Source organism: Lontra canadensis, unplaced genomic scaffold (assembly GCF_010015895.1).
Source record: "Lontra canadensis isolate GAN:19392208 unplaced genomic scaffold, GSC_riverotter_1.0 scaffold9, whole genome shotgun sequence".
Classification (NCBI taxonomy): Eukaryota; Metazoa; Chordata; class Mammalia; order Carnivora; family Mustelidae; genus Lontra; species Lontra canadensis.
Genome location: NW_022631003.1, coordinates 6,363,569 through 6,384,393, shown reverse-complemented (window position 1 = coordinate 6,384,393; position 20,825 = coordinate 6,363,569). Strand labels below are relative to the sequence as shown.

The 20,825-nt window shown below is 42.1% G+C and overlaps 1 protein-coding gene and 1 long non-coding RNA gene across 3 annotated transcripts; both read right to left on the bottom strand.

The window, feature by feature from the left end:
• Nucleotides 1-589: 589 nt before the first annotated feature.
• Nucleotides 590-12,347, bottom strand: LOC116866087. Its single transcript, XR_004382325.1, has 5 exons — nucleotides 12,324-12,347; nucleotides 9,202-9,293; nucleotides 2,592-2,689; nucleotides 1,901-2,187; nucleotides 590-1,388 (listed from the first exon to the last, which is right to left on the bottom strand). It is a non-coding gene; the product is annotated as an uncharacterized LOC116866087 (long non-coding RNA).
• A 4,215-nt stretch (nucleotides 12,348-16,562) lies between these two features.
• On the bottom strand, nucleotides 16,563-20,007 carry BBS10 (Bardet-Biedl syndrome 10). 2 transcript variants are annotated; one of them, XM_032854737.1, is made up of 2 exons: nucleotides 19,807-20,007; nucleotides 16,563-19,389 (listed from the first exon to the last, which is right to left on the bottom strand). In XM_032854737.1, the coding sequence occupies exons 1-2, from the start codon at nucleotides 19,989-19,991 to the stop codon at nucleotides 17,409-17,411; spliced, it is 2,166 nt and encodes a 721-aa protein (XP_032710628.1). In that variant the 5' UTR covers nucleotides 19,992-20,007; the 3' UTR covers nucleotides 16,563-17,408. The 2 variants fall into 2 exon arrangements, with proteins under 2 accessions (XP_032710628.1, XP_032710629.1); XM_032854738.1 differs by having other exon boundaries at nucleotides 19,760-19,846.
• Nucleotides 20,008-20,825: the final 818 nt, after the last annotated feature.

Below are 20,825 nucleotides of genomic sequence, written 5' to 3'. Positions count from 1 at the left end.
GGGGGAATGCATTCATGTCCTCTTCATTGTGCTAAAATTTCCATGTCCTTAATGTGCAGTGTGGAGGTGATTTGTTTATTGGGCATCTACTATGTACCTGGAACCAGGCTGAGTGCTTTCACCTATATTGACTCATTGAATCCTCAAAATGACACTAGTTGCCAGGTACTATCAGGATACCCATATTATGGAAAAGGAAACAGAGGCATGTAACTTGCCCAAAGTAACTCAGGTAGTAAGTGAGATTCAAATCCTGCCATCTCCCTGTAGAGCCTATGTTCTCAGCCATGACGTAGCATCAGCAAAGACAGTTATGTAATAAACAATTGTTAAGGGATCCATGATTTAAAAACATTCTTGCTTGGGGCACCTGGCTGGTTCAGTCAGTAGAGTATGTGACTTTGATCTTGGGGTTGTGAGTTCGAGCCCCATGTTGGGGATAGAGATTACTTTAAAATCTTTTTAAAAAACAAAAATAAATAAAAAATTCTTGCTTAATTATAATTTATTTTAAAGTAACTTAATATGCAAATCAATCAACATTTCCAGAATATAACATTTTCATTTCCATGAATACTTCCTTGTCAACTCAGCAAGAGAAGCAAGGGCAGAATTCCAGTGTTGTGGTTGAAAATAAACAAAGAGAAGCCTCCAGGGGTCTCTACTACTTCATGATTTTTCACACAGCAAGATGGGCAGATCCTAGTGTCCTTCCTCCATGGGTCCTACTTCCACAGTGACTTTGGGTTCTGTTGCTTTTTCACTAGGAGACCTTGAAGGGACTGGCATTGGTTTCTCGTGACTCGTTTCCCCTGCGGAAACTTATGTAAAATATCTTCATTGGCTTTCTGATCTGTTAATAAATAATGATAATTTGTAGAAGAGCTCATTTGGTTATCATCCTTGGAGATTAATTGGGTAATTAATTTTAGCTAAGCGCATATGAAATATCAAGTGCCTCATACGTCTTCAGGATTTATGTTCCCGTGTTCTTATGAGGCCCTCAGGCCAGAGATTCTCTGCTTCGAGATGAGAAGCTGATTATGAATGTCCCCAATCAAGGCTGTTTCTCACTAGATTGAGCCAACCCCCCTCAAGAACTCATTGGGAAGGCAGACAATTGTCAGGGTCATTTTTCCTTGCCAGACTGGGACTCTGGAGCTCTGAGCTGCAAATCGAAAGGAACTGGCAAGAAAGAATTTGGCTTCCTGGTTGCTCCAATGCAGATAATCTATGCACCATCTTGAGCACAGTAGGGGGAATCTTTTCTGGGAGCAGCAGTGGTCGTGAAAAGGTCTTCTTATGTCCATGGGAGCTCCAGGGGATACTGGTGCGACTGGAGCCCATGCTTCCTTTCTGTAACTGCTGACTTTTGAGCATACTGACAGCTAACACAAAAAAAAAGGTTAAGAAGGTGACGATACTGGTTTGTGGTTAAGAGCATGAACTTTGGAGTCCTACAGGCTGGGTTTGAGCCTGGCATAACTGTGTCCCACCTACATGCTCACAGCATCCACCATTACTTCTGTGTGGAGAACAACTCAGTTAAACTTATATCACTATAAAAATGACTATGCTAGAACCTTTAGAGAACTCAGTGATTGTGGCAGACTGAACCAAAAAGATCTGTCTGCAGTTAGGGGCACCTGGGTGGCTCAAATCAGTTAAGCGTCTGCCGTGAGCTTCTATCACTACCTCAGGGTGCTGGGATCGAGTCCTGTGTTGGGCTTCCTGCTCAGTGGGGAGTCTGCCTCTTCCTCTCCCCCTGCTCATACTCTCTTTCTCTCCCTCTCAAATAAATAAAGAAAATCTTTTTTAAAAAAATCTGTCCACATTCTAATTCCCCCCAAAACCTGTGAGTATTACCTTATATGGCAAAAAAAAAAAAAAAAAGTATTACCTGATATGGCAAACAATGGGATGATGTTAAGGATTTTTCAAGAGGGTGCTTATCCAGGATTATCCACAGGAGTTTAAATAATCCAGTGACAAGTGTCCTTATACGAATGAGGCAGAGGGAGATTTGACAGAAGAGGCGGCAGCAATGTGACCACGGAGGCAGACTGGAAGTGCTGTGGGCCACCGGAAGCTGGAAGGGTCAGGGGACAGATTCTCCCCGGAGTCATCACAGGGAGCACAGCCCTATTGATTCTTTGGTTTTGGACTTCTGACCTCCAGAATACATTTCTGTGAGAGAATACATTTCTGTTTGTGACACACTTTGTGACAGTAGTCACATACGGCAAACTCCGCCATGGCTCATGGGATGAGGTGAGTCCTAACAGGGAAACCAGTTTGGCTTCATACCTGTTACTGGTTTTCCAACAAAATAACAGTCTCTTAAATCCATTGTTAAGCACTCCGGTTGATCTTAGAACTGCATTCTCACAGCAATGTCTCTTCAGGATAAAAACAGAGCAACCCAAAAGTCATCATTTACATTAAAGAGCTTAATTTATTACCTCTGAAATTTTCCCTCCCTTCATACTTTCCACAGTTGTGAAAACATGTTCCTTTTAGTGCCAAGAACTATACTATATTTAGTTTACTTTGCTATGTGTTTATTCCCGCACCAGAACACACACACTCACATAGAGCTCAATGACTGCATGCACGGTTTAGCTACAGCACCACTACACAGGTCAGACTTCAGCTGGGCACTCTTCTGTTGATACTGCGGGCACTAAACCTGTTTGGAAGAAATCCAAACACATATTACAGAAAAAGTCAATGTTTTGGCCTCCATTAAAGTGCCTGCATGAAAGCATACCTTTTTTAACTCAGATGTATTGAGATGTGATTTACATAGAGTAAAACTTAACCTTTCTTTAGTCTACAGTTCTGAGTTCGAACAGACACCTAGAGTCTTAGAACCACCCCATGATCAAGATACAGAACAGTCCATCATCCCAAAAAGTTCTTTCACAGCCCTTTGTGGTCAGCTCTCTTCCCTGGCTACCAGCGAACTCATGACAGGCACAGATAAGCAGAGCAGAGGTTGGCCTCTGGCTACCACTCCCGCCCTCCAAACGGAGCTGCCTCTGCCTTGGCCACACCAGCCTGACAGGTTCCTTGTGCTCTCCGTGCTCCCACCCACAAGGTCTACCTCTATTAGAACATACTTCTCTGTCTTCTGCACCTAGGTTACCCCTACTCATCCTTGAGATCTCAGCATTGACACCTTTTCCTCAAAGCCTTTCCTGAGTAGCTCCATTCCCTCTACATTGTACTGAGCACAGCGATTTTATATTTGTGTATTCTTTGATTAATGTCTATCTTCCCCTTAAACTTCGAGTTTCGTAAGGGCAGGGACCATGATCTTATGCTTAGTCTATAGTACGATCATAGGTATCCAATAAAGACTAAGTACATGCATAGATACCTTGAAACCAGCAATGTTCTAGGTGTTTGCTTTTGATTCTTTAATAAAAAAAATCTTTGATTTTTTTTTTCGATGTGATGATCTTAAACCATAAATCCTTTGACACTCCTCCCTCCAAAAGGTGGACTCTTAATTCCCCAACCACTGATTCAGTGACTTACTTCTAATGAATAGAATGCAGCAGAAGTGACAGCATCATAGAAGGCACTGCACTTTCTCCTTGCTACCCCCCGGGGTCTCTCAGTCATGGGGCGGGGGATGCCAGTTGCCATGTCATGCAGACATGTGAGAGCAGCCTTATGAAAAAGCCCACATAGTGAGTTACTGAGGCCTTCTGCCAACAGCCACGTCAGTGAGGGAATTGGATCCTTCAGCCCCTGTCAAGCCTCTGGGACTGTAGTCCTGGCCCATGTCTTCACTGCACCCTCAAGAAAGACCCTGAGCAGAAACAATCCAGCTACGCCCCTCCCATATTCCTACCCCGGGAAACTGTGTGAGATGTTTGCTGTTTCAGGCTGCGAAGTTGGAGGATCGTTTGTTACACAACAGTAGCTGAAAGAACTTATAGGGGAAATAAAGAACAGCAAGTGGAGGTGACTTGTTCAAGGTCACACAACCAGTCAATGGCGGGTGCAGGATCCCTGCACAGGTCGTGTGGCTCCGAAGGGCATGTTCTGTGTCCCACACTGCGTTGCCTCCTCAAGATGCTTAGCCTGGCAAATGCAAAATCATCCGGCTGCAAGTATAAAATCTTTGCAAATTGGTTCATGTTACAGTTTTAGGAGGTTGCTTTGCGGAATGCCAAAGAAGCTGCTGACTGGAGGAGTTTCTGGAGAATGGTAAGTAAAAAGGCAATTCTAATGAAGAAGTTATACTGGATTGAACTATTTAGTCTCTGCAAAGACAATTTGTTGGAAGAGTAGATTGAGGCAAGTTTGTTAGAAATTAAAAAAGAGATAACTTAAAAGTTGTTTTTCTTTAGCTCATTATTATGGTATTGTAAACCAGTTTTCACACAGTATGAATGCATTTTCCTAGAATGCTCATTTTTTATATATCCAATATATTTATGTGTTTAGTATTTCACATATTACACATCTTTAATAGTGTAAATATTTGTAAATATGTTTGTAAATAGTGTAAATATTTAGTATATATGTGAAGGAATTACTGAAATTCAGTATTTTTTTTTTAAAGATCTTATTTATTTATTTGACACAGAGAGAGAGATCACAAGCAGGCAGAGAGGCAGGCAGAGAGAGGAGGAAGCAGGCTCACTGCTGAGCAGAGACCCCGACGTGGGGCTCGATCCCAGGACCCTGAGATCATGACCCGAGCCGAAGGCAGAGGCTTAACCCACTGAGCCACCCAGGTGCCCCGAAATTCAGTATTTTTAAAAAGATTTTATTTATTTGTCAGAGAGAGATCATGAGCACAAGCAGGGAGACAGCAGACAGAGGAAGAAGCAGACTCCCGGCTGAGCAGGGAGCTTGATGTGGGACTTGATCCCAGGACCCCAGGACCCCAGAATCATGACCCAAGCCGAAGGCAGAGGCTTAACTGACTGAGCCATCCAGGTGTCCCTTAAATACAGTATTTTGCTCAGATTTCCTAGTTAACATTCCAAAGGCTCGTACCTTGCAGTAGGCAAAGATTTCTTAAATAGGACACAAAAGCATGAATCTCAACATACAAGCTTAATTAGCCATTGCAAGCTATTTATCTGCATGGTGCCCAGTGGTATTGCTGTCTATGCTGATTAGACTGAACATCTTCAACCCATCCCTCTAGAATGATTGACTCATTTCCCTTTCTCCTCTTATGCCTTTCCTTTTCCCAAATTAATAAAACATTCCTGTCATCTAATCACTCCACTCACCTTTATTGTCTTTCTTCATTAAAGCATTGTCACTAGTTCCCTCCTCACGAGTACTGGACTCTTTAAGCTAATTTATGTTGAGGTCTCCTGGCACTAGGATGCAGGAACGTTGCTGGGCCATGGTAAGGCCCGCAAGTGTGAACCAGAGAGATGTCTCTCCATCTGTTGTCAGCGATCCCGTCTTCATGTCTGTGGAGATTTGAGAATTGCTATTCAGTGGCAAACAACATGGAACACTTTCATTTTCCCAATAACTTTGCTTTCAAGAATCTCAATTCACTCTGGAGCTGGAAAAAATTTAATTATGCCAAGTAGCAGCTCCTGGGTCTCTTTGGCTAAATTAAGCCCATTCCAGTGCTTGTCTTTAGAGTGGATTACTAAAATCTCAGCCTCCTGTCCAGTTCACAGCCCATCCCCTCAGTGGGAGCTCAGCTGTCTATGACATGGTGCTTGGCCTCTCTTTTCTATTCCTCTTGGGGCCTGCTTCCCGCTGGTCGGATGAGTGGGGAAAGGGTTCAGGCATGTGAGCATATGAGTGCTGGCACACTGGGGGTGACCATGGGGACACTGAGCAGGTCCATTTGTTCCCTGTGGCTACTTTACCTACCACTGGCTACAAAATGCTGGTGTTGTCTGTGGCTGGGATGGGACTTTTGGGGACCCAAAAAATAACCCCCCTTCCACTGGGAGGCAAACGTGGGACTCAGGCTATGGGAGACAGGAACACCATGGCAACTCCTGATAATGCTTCTACTGGCCTTCAGGGCTTATGGAGCTAAACACAGCATGCAGGTCAATGCTCCATCTCTGCATCGGACAGATGGACCCAGTCATGGCTCCCAACACTGCCACTTTCTCTTATGGCCCTGCAGGGGTGAAGGTGACCATCCTTCCTTTCTCACAGCCAAGAGGGAGAAAGACAGTGCTGAGTGAACACATACAGTTCCTCTACCCCCAATCACCAATTGGGCAAATCCCTCTGCCTCCTGGGATGGGGAGGGTGTGAAACTAGAGGCTGAGAGAAGTCTCAACCAAATAGGACAAAACCAATCAGAATGCACATGTATGAATACACATGCACATTTTAACTTAATTTTATAAGCAACATAATGAAAGATATGGAAGGATACCTGGTAGGTGGCTCACAGCATTGCCCAGTTTGGGGGGTGGTGGGTGGGATATAATGTGAAAGCAGGAGAAGAGAGTATAGAGATAAGCCAAACAAAAAAAAGAAAATCACCAAGAAACAGTATGTACGGTGTGATCACTCTATATTTATGTGTGTGTGTGTGTATGTGTGTATATTTGCCTTAAGAAGTGATACTCAAGGGAACCTGTGTGGCTCAGTGGGTTGGGCCTCTGCCTTCGGCTCGGGTCATGGTTTCGGGGTCTTAGGATCAAGTCCTGCATTGGGCTCTCTCCTTGGCGGGGAGCCTGCTTCCTCCTCTCTCTCTCTCTGCCTGCTTCTCTACCTACTTGTGATCTCTGTCTGTCAAGTAAATAAATAAAGTAAAAAAAAAAAAAAAAAGAAGTGATACTCAAAATTCTTCAACCTGTATAGCATGGTTCATACCCCTCCAGTTAAAGTAGACACCAAAGAACTGGGGCAGAATCCCTGAAAATTCTCTCACTGAACCAGGCATTCATCTGAAGTGGAGGGTGGCCCAAGGGGTTTTGGGAGAGAGACTGGGAGACCAGGGTGGTAGGATGGGATTTGGGGGCTGAGGGTGGTAACACTTGAGACGCTCAAGGCAGTAGCTATTCACTAACCCAATTCAGAAGCACTTCAATGTTTTGACAACATGTCCAGCTCTATCAATGCATTCTACTTGAATAACATACTTGTTGACTTACTCATAAGTTAAGGTCAAATTCTTAAACTGTAATAGGAAAGTTTCCTTCCTATGCTATGTTATCTAATTCAACTGGGAACAGGCACCAGTCATATGAAGAAAATCTGAATTCTGGGGGCCAGAGGAGCCACTTCAAAGCTTCACTCAAATGACTGGAAAGTTGAGGCTTGGCTGTTGGCTGGAAACCTCAACAGGGCTGTGGATTAGTGCCTTGGTTCTTCTCCATCTGGGCCTCTCCTCAGGCTGCTTGTGCTTCCTTTCAGCATGGTGGTTGGGTTCCAAGAGAAATCAGGAGGCGTCCGTTTATAATCAAAGAAGTCACATAGTGTCACTTCATTATAATCTATTGGGCAGGGTAGTCACAGGGGCTCACCCACTTTTTAGGGGAGGGGACTAATACCCCACCCCTCCAGGGAAGGAGTGTTGAGGTCGTACTATAAGAAGAGCATATGGCAAGGAAGACACGGGAGGAAATACAATATGCTACAACACACTTCTGCTGTCTGTGATATCTACAGTCCGTGTTGGCCTGGGTTCCAAAGGTCTCTGCTTTTATTCACGCTGCCACATGTAGGGAACAGATTAGCTAGTATAACCGAAAGATTGGAGGAAGAAGGGAAAAGTTAAAAATGCATAGGCAACCAAAAGAAGAACTAAAGTGAACATTTGTGAAACTCCTACTTAACGTGGCAGGCGTTGTGCTAGGCGCCTCTCATAGGTCCTTATTACTTTCAAGCTTTCAATATCTTTATTAATTTACACCACAGCTGTGTGAGGTAGGTACTATCATTACCACTTGGAAGATAAGGAAATTAAGGCAGAAGAGCTATTTAGCAACTTGTCCAGCTATACAACCTGTAACTGACAGCAGGATGGCAATACTGGGCTGCTCGACTTCAAGCACTATGTTCTTGCTACTATATTGTGCCTCTGAGCATAGAACATAAACACATTCTGTACAATGTTGCTATGTAGTTCATTTTGTTTCTTCTTCTACTTATATAAAAGATCCCCTTTTTTACCTCTCAAAAGGCTTAGAGTAAAATATGGCAAATAGTAGAGATGTATAAATGGGCTTCTCTTTTCCAAATAACTGACAAAGTCTTCTCAAGGAGCACATTAGATAACTTCCTTTTCAGTCAATTCCCTAGTTATCATTTGTCCCTGTAGGAATGTAGAAATTACTAGCTGGGATTAGATAAGAAACCCTTACTAATTATTAAGCTAATTGTGTTATAAGGTAATGTAAATGTTAAGACATAGAGCGGAATTCAACATGGGAGTTTATTAATACAAAATGATGGGTACATTGTGATACAAGTGAAGTCCCAAGAAGCTTTGCATAAATGTACTTTGGGAATATGTATTAATATATTTTTTAAAAGATTTATTTATTTATTTAATTCGAGAGTGAGAGCGTTCGCACCTGGGGTTGAGAAGGGCAGAGGGAGAGGAAGGAGGAGAGCAGCAGACTCCCCACTGAGCATGGAGCCTGGGGTTCCATTTCATGACCCTGAGATCATGACCTTAGCCAAAATCAAGAGACACTTAACTGACTGAGCCACCCAAGCACCCCTGGAAGACATACTAATATTAGATGTACTAATATTAAATATACCACAGGACTCCCTGTTTAAAGAAAATGCACATTTCTCTTGTTGCAGCAGGAATTTCTCTAGAGGGGGACACAGATAATGAAGTTCATCATAATTAGAATGCCCCAGTCATTAACTAGGTGTGTTTAATCTGGGCATAAGGACCCCTGTTGCAATGATCAGGGAGGTTTTCACTGAGATACCTATTTATAATAAGATCTGGCATAGGTGATGGAGAGGATAAGAATACCCCTCTTTCACCTGGTGCTAAATTCGAAAACCCAGAGTGGTGGTGAATGACAGAGACTGAAAGGATGACACGTATTTTACCATAACCTAAACATAAATGCAATTCAACTGTAACACAATATGTCATCAATTCTTGGGGCTACTGAGAGGCTTTTGACACTGACTTGGAAATTCAATTTCCCACTGAGGCCTACTCTTTAAAATGAACAAATGATTGCACAGAATAGAAACATGCTAAGTTACCTGTAAGAAACAGAATGGCTTCCAAGCTAGGAAAGCTCTGCAGTAATTTAGTATTTTCAGAAAGCACTGTGTCCACAAGAATTTAGGTAGAACTGAAAACAAACAAAAGTGGAGTCACTGGGGCAAATGTTGGTTGGGTCTATCTGATCATTGCCCAGGAGGAGGAAGCCTTAGTGGTAAGGACGGTATGGACCATTTTGGATGGTATGGTCCTATTCATTCATTCATTGAACTTTCTCAAGTGCCTCCCTGGCCAGGCATTATCTTACATGCTGGGAATATGGAAGTGAGTAAGTCAAAGTCCTCATGGAGTTCACATTCCAGTGGGGGAGGCAGTCAATACAAAAAAATAAACATATATACTAATAACATGAGGCCTGTGCTTCAAAAAACCTTCACAAGGTAGGAAGACAGTGAATGAGGGAGATGATGAGAAAGGAATATGGTATTACTTTAGATGGAAAGGTCAAGAAAGGCATATCTGAGGTGACATTACGATAGAGATATTTGAATGAAGAAAGGAGGTGAGCCATATGAAGATTAGTGGGGTTAGATTGTTCTAAGTGAACAGAACAGCCAGTAGAAAGCTCAGAGGTTGGAGTGAACCTGTGTGTGCAAGGAACAGAAAGGCTAGTATGGGGAGTCATTAGTGCCATTTGCCAAAATGTTCTGGTGCTCTCTCCTTTTAGGCACAAGGTTGCCTTATCTTGGCTCTTCTGTGGATGGGTAGGACTACACCTAGTGTGTTTTATCTTATTTTGGACAGTGAGGCATGAGCAAAAATGACGTGCCATTTATGGACAGAGCCAGCATGCTCTCTAGAGCACTTTTTTCTGTCTCTGGCTTGATGATAAGTAATACTTCAGACAGTGACTGCTCCAGCAACCACAATCTAAGAGGAAGACAACAAGGCAGGCAAGGTCCTTGGCTGACCCTCAAAAGACATAAATGCGAACAAGAAATACATTTTGTATTGTGTCAAGCTTCTTAGATTTGGAGTTGTTACTTCGGTCTGACATCACCTGTCCTGACCAATACCTGTCCTGGTCAATGTAACTAGTGGGGACAAAGCTAGAGGGAGGGAGGCAGATGTCATCTAAAGGATAAGCAGTGGACAGATAGCGTAGAGCCTTGTAGATTATGGTACATTTGGGTTTCATTCCGTGTGAAAGAAAAACTCTGGACCGAGTTTTGAGCAGGGGAATGACATGAAGATTTGCATTTGAAAAGAATCATTCAGTCATGTATGGGAAGTCCTTATTAGTGGGAAATACATAGTGAGGTTTTTAGGGATATAATGTCCTCAACTCGCTTTCAGTAAATGGTTCAGTAAAAATGTGTGTTTTAGTGTGTGTGGCTTGTGTGCACATGAACAAGGGGTAAAATGGTAGTTGGTAAATCTAGATGAAGGGTAGGTAGGTGTTCATTGTATGCTTTTTTAACTTTTTTGTAGGTTTAAATTTTTTTAAATAGGGGCTCTTGGTGGTTGAGTTGGTTGAGCATCTGACTCTTGATTTTGGCTCAGGTCGTGATCCGGGGGTTGTGCGACAGTCTCTCGTGGGGCTGAAGTCTGCTTCAGATTCTCCCTCCCTCTTCTCTGCCCCTCCCTAGCTACACATGCACACATGCTCTCTCATGAGTAAATCTAAAAAGCTTGGGGGATATCACTCTATCAAGACGGGATAGAAGCAAAGGCCATAGGAAGGCTGCTGCGGGTAAGAGATGAGGTGATTTGGGCTGGAACAACAATTGTGAGAAATGGGTGGCTTTGAAATCTAATTTCTGTGTGGAGCCAGAAGGACTTGCTCATAGACTGGCAATGGGATGTGAAGTAAAGTTTAGAGTCAAGGTGTCTCTTAGGTCTTTGTCCCGAGCATGTGGGAGAGTGGTAGATGCCATTAACTGAGACAGGACAGCAGGGGTGAGCCAGCTTTAGGAGATGGGAAAAAGCAGTTCTGTTCTGGACAAGTTAAGGGTGAGTCTCCGAGTAGAGACTGGGTTGGCAGTTCGGTGAGTGAGCTGGGGCCACAGAGAAGAGGTTGTCTGGGAGAATAAAATTCGAAATCATCAGCATATAGTGGTATAGTGAGCAATCACCTCTCTACCTCTTCCCTACATATGCCCTCACCCCCAAAATTACTGCCCCTACCCCTCCTAGTTTGTGTATTCACTTGGAGTTTAGGTTGCTAACAACTTACTACAAAGCTGCATTGAGTAACTATAATGATGATGTGAGAGATGGTTCTTAAGCTATAGGTTTTTTTTCTTCTTTGCTGGCCCTGATGACAGGAAAGACATATTCTATCCCTTTTGAGAGGGGGTAAACAATCTCTGATAAAAGTTTAGACTCAAACTGCATTCTTCTTCCCTTTCCCTTAGTCTGAAACATGGATACCATGCCACTCTACTTCTGGTATAATATGATTAAATAGCTCCCCTGCTAAAGTTGTTAGGGCTATTCAATAGTCTAATGCCTATTGTTTGGAGAATAAAAATAGCTTATGCTGGCTCAATGAAAAAAAATCAGGAGGTTCATAAAAGTTATTGGGGGAAACGTATTTGTGGGAGGTAATCACGTAACCGCAAAACACAGTAATAAAAAACTCAGTTGAGAAGTTACTGCGTATTTGTCCTTTTCCCCCTTCCAGGGTGTGGTAGATTGTATTTTCCAAAATAGCAGCCTCACTATTTCTCTTCCCACATGCTCTTCTAATAATGGGACATTGACACTCTTCCCACTGAGTGGTGGGGCCTATTTCCCTCTCCTTGAACTTCAGCTGACCTTTGTGACTGCCTGAACCAACAGAATACAGTGGAAGCTGTCCAGCTAAGGCCAGGCAACTCCCACAACCCTGAGAGGGAATAATACAGTAGGTAAAATCTGTTAAGTTTTGAGGTTATTCATTATGCAGCAACAAAAAACAGGAACATGGTTTTGACTTTTAATCATCTTTATATTTTCTTTGTTCTTGATCCTTACATTTATATTCAGATTTTATAGCAATTTTATCTGTTCTTATTGCAGGTCACTTCAAAGCCTTTGTGGAAGAGGGCTTACATACAAATGTAATCAAATTTTTTAAAGTGCTCTTCCGGGCAGCTCTTGTCGGTTAAGTGCCTACCTACGTCACGATCCCAGGGTCCTAGGACAGAGCCCCACATTGGTGGCTCAGCAGGGAGCTTGCTTCTCCCTCTCCCTCTGCTGCTCCCCCAGCTTGTGCTCTCTTGCTGTCAAAAAAATAAATAAATAAATAAATAAAATCTTTAAAAATAATAATAATAAATGCTCTTCTGTCTAACCTGGTGATGTAAGCTCCCTAGTCTTATTCTATAAACTATAAAGATAACCCATGAAAGCTCTAGCACCACTTTTAAGGGATTTAAAAACAAAAAAGAGAGATTTGAAGAGAGTTAAAAAAGACAAGACTGTGGGGTGCCTGGGTGGCTCAGTCGTTAAGCGTCTGTCTTGGGCTCAGGTCATGATCCCAGTGTCCTGGGATCAAGCTCCACATTGGGCTTCCTGCTCAGCAGGAAGCCTGCTTCTCCCTCTCCCACTCCCCCTGCTTGTGTTCCCTCTCTCGCTGTGTCTCTCTGTCAAATAAATAAATATGGTCCATATATACAATGGAGTATTATGCCTCCATCAGAAAGGATGAATACCCAAATTTTATATCAACATGGACAGGACTGGAAGAGATTATGGTGAGTGAAATAAGTCAAGCAGAGAGAGTCAATTAACATATGGTTTCACTTACTTGTGAAGCACAGTGAATAACAGGGAGGACACTGGGAGATGGAGAGGAGAAGTGAGATGGGGGATATCGGAGCGGGAGACAAACCATGAGAAACTGTGGACTATGAGAAACAAACTGAGGGTTTCGGAGGGGAGAGGTGTGGGGGGTTGGGTGAGCCTGGTGGTGGGTATTATGGAGGGCACATATTGCATGGAGCACTGGGTATGGTGCATAAACAATGAATTTTGGAGCACTGAAAAGAAATAAAATGAAATAAAATGGAAAATAAATAAATAAAATCTTTTAAAAAAAGGAGAAAAGATTGCTTTGTGTGGATCTATTCTACCTTGTCTGCTCTTTCTCCCCCAAAACATACCCTTTCCCATGAAACTTTGATGGAAATAATTATGACCTCATCTATGAGGATCAAATGACTAATTCAGTGAATAGTTCCTCAAGAGACATTTACAGGCTACTATTGTATGCTAGATATTAGACCAGGTACCAAAAATACAAAGACGCAGGCCAGCTTACAAAGGGACTTCTGGGCTCCTGATTACTTATAGTTACAAAATGCGTATCATACGCAAGGTCATGTCTAGGCATGTCTGGAAGTCTTTAAATGCCTTCAGTGATGGAGAAGTATTTAAAATAACAATAACGAAATAAAGCAGAACTATCAAATGATCTGACAGATAATTTAAAAAGTGAATGGAAAAAGTTATACAGCAATTTTACAGTAGGTTCATACATCTATGAGTTCGGTATAAGAAACAGAGCTAATTGGGGCACCTGCATGGCTCAGTCAGTTAAGTGACTCTTGATCTTGGCTCAGGTCTTGATCTCAGGGTTCTGAGTTTAAGCCCCATGTTGGGCTCCATGCTGGGTGGGAAGCCTCCTTAAAAAACAAAACAAAAAACCAGAGCTAACTTATTCTCTGCATAACCACAGAAATGAAAATATTATACTAACCTTAAAAAATGAAATTACAGTTAATATGAAAGATCATGAGATACCACAAGATAAGACATTCCTCTTTTTAAGATGTTACAGTTTATTAATACATTCGTAGTCACCACTTTTTAGAGTTTTACTATAATTAGAATTTTAAAATCCGGTTTCCTAAATTGAATCTCAATCCAAGTAGTGTCACATCCATTAACTTTTCAAGAGCGGGGCATGAAGATGGGAACCACAGCTACTTGTTTACCACTGTGTATTCAGCATCTGGCCCATAGCAGGCATTAATTAAGAATTCGTTAAATTTGTGGTGCTCTTGGCTGTTCCAGTGGATTAAGCCTGGCCTCTTGGTTTCAGCTCAGGTTGGTATCTCAGGCGGTGAGATCCAGCCCAGCCACAAGCCCCAAGCTCAGAGTGGAGTCAGCTTCAGACCCTTTCTCCCTCTCCCTCTGCCCTTCTAGCCTACTCTTTCTCTCAAACAAACAAACAAACAAACAAAAGAACTTGTTGAATTTATGTATTGCAAACATGTATTTAAGAGAATAGATTAAATGTAGCAGTTTTAAACAATAGGCAGGTCTGAATACTTGGTACAAACAGCCGTGTTTCGGGTGTTGCAGAGAACTACTAAAAATAGAAGACACTGTGCTTCATGCAGAGTATTACAAGCACTTAAAAACCTTTAAAATGAAATATAAATACTGCAAAATTCACATTTTTGAAATGAAGAATTTTCAGCAGGTCGCAGCTGCTCGAGCAGTGGAAGGAGCTGCAGCAGCCAGACAGCCCAGCTTCCGGAAGGCTCTGGTGCCCCCCCCCCCCCCCCCGCAACCCTGCCAGCTGTGGCAATGATGCCCAGGAGGAAGGGCAGCTCTATCGACAGCACAGCGAAGGAGGAGCCCAAGAGGAAGTCATACAGGTTGTTAGCTAAACCTGCTCCTGCGGAAGTGGAAATGACTCCCAAAAAAAAAAAAAAAAAAAAGGAAAGTAGGAAAGGCAGGATCCAAACTTAGGAGACCATGGTATCTGGGAACTGCTACTGCTGTGCTACTCCAGGCACGACTTTTTCCTAATGAAAAGCCATCCCCAGTTGACTCCACGGTCTTGTGACATTTTCAGTGTCTAAGATTGTGACTGTGAAAGTCTCAATCAGATGTCATACTTGCCTGAAACACAGAAATTTTCTATTTTCCTAAATTTTGTAATAGCAGTAAAAGATTTTTGTTTTCTGGCCTGGGTAAAAAAAAAAAAAATGGATATGGTAATCCTGTTTTTTTACGGTAATATAACATGTCACAGTCATTGTGCTGCAGAATTTTAAAGACTTAAGAAGACTGAAAATACTACTAAGTCTAGTTTGCAAAGGAAATCCATTCTTGTGCTGTGTACATCCTGGTTAGTGCTTGCCCATTCCTTGCGTACTGTGCTTATTATTCTTGACGATAATCCCAAAGCCACAGTTGAGGCCAGGAGAAAGGCTATGTGTAGGTTTTTGAGGATAAAGTTCTCAAGCTAAGGTGCAGTGAATCCGCTTGCCCATTCCTTGCGTACTGTGCTTATTATTCTTGACGATAATCCCAAAGCCACAGTTGAGGCCAGGAGAAAGGCAATGTGTAGGTTTTTGAGGATAAAGTTCTCAAGCTATGGTGCAGTGAATCCGCGTGCAAGGGTACATACATCATGACTTGTGTTCTTTGAGAACATAATGATTTAAATGTTGTGTTGTTGGTTTGTTTTGCAACTATGTATAAGGGAGTACATTACATCCTTCTATTATAAGAAACTCTGAATTAACCCTAAACAACATTGGAGTTGTTTCCCTGGAATACATTCAGGATTACATTGTTCAAATTGAAGGTCTCTGGAATGAACTTGCTCTTGAGTGTAATGTTTAAAAACTTGAGTTGGGAAAGCAAAGTATATGTAAATCATTGTAACTTTGGTTTTGGGTGTAGTATTGAAACCACCTTCTGCAAAGATGTCACCCTTTTCAGGGGAAATTCACAGTATGATTAATTTCTGTACACTCAAAACCTAAGTGAGACTTTGGTGTTAGACCCCTTTTCTAAAAGTGGAAGTTTAGCACTGCATAATCAATTCTTTACTTAAACGCTGTACAGAGGGGCACCTGGGTGGTTCAATCAGTTAAGTGTCTGCCTTTGGCTCAGGTCATGTTCCTAGGGTACTGAGACTGAGACCAGCATCTGGCTCCTTGTTCCGCGGGGAGCCTGCTTCTCCCTCTCCCTTTGCCGCCACTCCCCCCTGCTTGTGCTCACTCTCCCTCTGTCAAATAAATAAATAAAATCTTTAAAAAAAGCAAAAACAAAAACATACCAAATTAATGTAAAAGTCTCAAACTTTCCTTCAGGAGAAAGTTCTACTTTTTTTAAAAAAGTATTCAAAGAAGGTATAAGCAGAGTATGTTAACAGTATTTCTCATAACAGAAAGTAAAACAGTAACTCTGTATAAAAAGTTAAGTAAACCAGGAATTTTTCAAAAAGGCCAAAAAAATAGCGGATCTTGTTGTATAATGATGGAGTAATAATAATATTATTATTACACATCTTTGAGTTTTTTTTTTTTAATTTAAAACCAATTCGCTTAAGTACTAAAGAAAGAAAGAGCAAAAAGGAAGGAAGGAAGGAAGGAAGGAAGGAAGGAAGGAAGGACTTTCAAACTATTTATTACTCTTGAACTCTGGCTATGCACAAAATACTAGAAAAGCCAGCACATACATCAATTATTTTTACAAGCTCTTAGGGGACAGGAAAAAATGACAGAATGAATTTCACAACCTTTCTGAAACTAACTTTTAACTACAGAAAAGAAAATAAGTTTATAGTGCACAAAGTCATATTGCCAGTTATATATTCAGTGGTGTATGGATAGTGAAAAAATATATCCAGGCTTTCCCACATAAAATGGATATAAATAAGGGGATATTTAAAAGTAAAGACTAATTTATATGCTTGAGAAAAAAAATCAAGACTTTTATTCACTGCTTTAGAAATTATGAGTAGAGAAAACAAATTATTCTGAATGAAGCAAATACTGAATTTTGTATTTTAAACCTTTAATACAGGATGACACCTGAAGACTCCATCCAAATCTCAGATTAAATGATTCTATGAACTAAATAAATACGGAAAGGTGAGGACAGATGAAGAGAGTGAAAGAAAATACAGAAAAGCAAAAAGGTGCTATAAGGAAACACCCTCCCATATATACACGAACTAACACAGAGCTGAGACAGGCACCTGTAAGAGGAAGAAAGACACACTTAGTCAGATCTTGGCTTCCCCGTGTGGAAGGCTTCCTCCTCGGAACTGTTCCATAATATTTTCTAGTATTTGTGTCTGAATGTCTGCCAGCCTCCTAGTGTACTTATTCTAAAGGCTTTTTAAGTTTTGATGTTTTCCTAACTAGACTGAATTGATTTGAGAATCAGTTGTCACATCCTTCTTTATTGCTTGAGTTGAATTAAAATTTTAGTTAATAAGAAACTTCCAATTTTATACTTCCTCATCTGAATCTTGGTCATACATTTCCCGAGGATGTCTCCTAATATTGATTACTAAATCAATGGTTAAAATTTTTGTTAAACACTGAAGAACTGAAGTTAGTAATTGGTATTTACCAGCTACTGATTCAAAACCTGTCTGACTGCTCACAATGGGTTGATTGGTTTGTAGTGCACGGAGAGTTCTTATATATATTTTTGGAAAGCTATACTTTCCCTTCTTAGACTTATACAGGATTTGGGGAATGCCTAAAAGAGCATTAGCTATTATCATGCTAACCATAGTTTCTTCTGACTGCTGACATTTTCTGGTATAGTTGAGAAGATAGTAATGTAACAGGATCTCAAAATTACCACCCACTGGCAAAACACAACCTGCTGGTAGAGTGGAGCAGCAGTAACTCTGGGAAGTACACATCTCCAGTGACTTCTCTCTCACTGGCAACATGTTTCCCTTTCCAACAATTTTTGTGACTTGTAAATTTTCAGAGGAAATTTCTATTCCAGTGTTTTCTGCTGTTGAATTAGCAGAATTACTCTCAATAAATGGTTCGTTGTCATCAATTGTCCTGGTTTTAGTTGGAGCTAAACATCTCAGTGTTTCATTTGTCTGGTATGTATCTGTTGGTGTCACTTTTGGTGTGGAACATGGAATACAGGTTTCTAATTCTACACTCGGAACTACCAAATTTGAATATACTTTTAAATATGTTTGAGTCTTTGCCAGATTACCTTTGTTCTTTACAACCGTGCCCTGATACGGCCTTTGTATTAAGCCATTAACAATTTCTGGCAATGGATTACTTTCTCTGCTATCCTTATAAGTAAGAGGACTTGATGTATGGTTTTGATCACTGGTTTGTATCATGTAATTTAGATCAAGATCTTTAAACAGCTGTCGAAGCATTTTAAATGCTCCATGTAAAGCACCTTCATGTTGTTCAACAAGACCCTGCACTGGTCCACAGAGAACTATACAGTGTGGTATAAATGAACATGTGCTAATCAAACCAAGATGAACATACCTTTTGGATCTCAAGATAAGGGGCTTACAAAATTTCACCAAAGCTGTGTTATAGATTTCATACTGGGAAGAGGCCTGTGGTAGTATAAAGGGAGAAAGACCTATGATCCTCTGGATAAGAGAAACTTCTTCCGGTGATAAACACTCTACCACTGATATGCCATTCAGTCCGGCATAATAAGTAACTAAGTCCGGCTGTTTCACACTAGACAGGAGCAATTTTACATTTTGACTCTGTAAATGTTTCATTATTGCTTGTGTCCTTTCCATAATCCAAAACTGAGAGGTCTGAAACTGTGCTTCTGAATTTAGAATAAACTCTGATGCAGAAGCTGAAAAAGGAGGCTGAATGGATTCTGTTACTATTACTATTCTTATGTCACCATCTGCTGGACAGTATACAGAAAAGTCTCTGTGGAGCACAAGCCCAGCTATGATCCTGGAATCTGAGACAGGAAGGCCGGTGACGCCAACATTCAACTCTACAAAATAGTCATCCACTAAGTCAAATACTTCTTCAAACCCACTTTCACAAGCCATACACTTGAAAAAGTAGTTACACATCAACTGTGAAATAAAGTAGTGATTATTTCTCCCCACTCTTCCGCAAAAGTATGCTTCTAGGAGCAGCTCTAAAGAGCTCCTACACAATGCTCTCTCTTTAGTGGATGAAGAAAAGATGGTTAGAAAGTGTTTACTTAAGTAGTGGTCCATAATATAATCTAATGTTTGTGTCTGAAACGTCAGAAGAGCTTGAGAAATAAATTTCCACTGACAACAATTTTTCCAATGCCTTCTATGGGTTTGAATATTTTTGGAAACCAAAGAATCCTGTTCTTTGTCTATGACTGTATGAAGTCCTCTGAGTAAATGACAAAGAAAGATAATAAATGTCTTAGCACCATCTCCTGTTTTTCTTAGATGACTGGAAACACAGGCCACCACCATCCTGTACAGAAAAAGAAAGAAAGCATCTCAGATTTTCAGAGGGCTGCCTTCACACATGTAAACCAAGTTGAAACCATGGTTTCACAACTAAGGTCGTAAGACTTTAATGACTGATGTTTTTAGTTTTACTTTTTACAAAGTTTTACTTTGTTCTATTTTAAGATTCTGGGGTTGGGTGGAGCGAGGAGGGAAATAAATGTTCTTGGGTGTTTGGTAAGATTTGATTTCCAAAAGAACGTTCCACGGGACAACGCTCGATCCCTAAGCATACACTGGTTTCGCCCAAGGTGTCTTCCCAGGAATACAGGCTAAGGGTTCAGGGAGATGGCCTGAGGTGCTCCGCTCTGGGTAGAAGAGTAGGACAAGAGTACCTGGCTATGGGACGCTGTTACGAGCTAGAAATGTGCGACGCAGGTACCTGGCTATGGGATGCTCTAAGTGTAGCGCCTCCAGGAGGCAGCCTCCACTCCGGCTGATCAGCACCTCGCCGGTGGGCTTCGTACACAGAACTTGCCGCCCCTCGGGCCCCACGCAGCGGCTCAAGATGGTCTCCAGCACTTCCGTCACCTGCAACGCCGCCTTCGCAGAACCGAGGACCGCCATGGCGCGTAAAGTTGGAAGAGCTTGCGACGAAAAACCTGCACCACCAGGGAGGAGAGAGGTGGGACGGCCGGAAACGGAAGGGGCGGGGAGGAGGGCAAGCGCCGGGGCTGCTGGGCTTACTCCCTTACCCTCCACGGGCCGAGTATTCGGCCGTTCGGCCACCGGTCCCGATAGTCCGCGAAGCTGGAAAAGTGGTCAGGGCTTCTCAGGAGCTGTACCTGCACTGGAAACTGCCAGCCCTTCCCCTGCTCCCTGGGTGAATTTATTCCCAGCAGTGGCTTCAAGTGCCACCAAATCTGTCTCCCAGGAAACGCCCTTCCTTCCCGGAAGTCCGCAAGCTAGGGGAGCCGACGTGGACGAGAGAATGGGTAGCCTCGGTGGAACCGGTTTCGTGCCCCACCCCTGACAAAATCTCTGCGTTTGACTCAGGAGTATTCTGTCCACGGTATCACCAGTTGCTCTCCTAACCATCACAAAATCAGTGTCTAGATGCGGGACAGCGGCAGGCTTTCCGCTTTCTGCCGGGGACCTTGCCACATTTCCTGGGCGCGGATTTTTGAAAACCCCAGCCACCACACTTTTTCTTTAGCAGAGGAGACAGATGTGAAAACAGCTACATGGGCGATCACTAGTATGCTTTAAAAACATAGTGGCCTGAGATTGTTGGATACAACTGCATAAGATGCCTGGCATATATACCAAGTACTCAACGGCCAAATATTTATAGCACCCCCCCCATTACTGTGATATTCACTAATGTATGGACCCACTCTACAAGAAAAGGATTCTTTTGTAAAGTGCGGAAAAGCCAATTAGGAAGATAGGTAATACGGG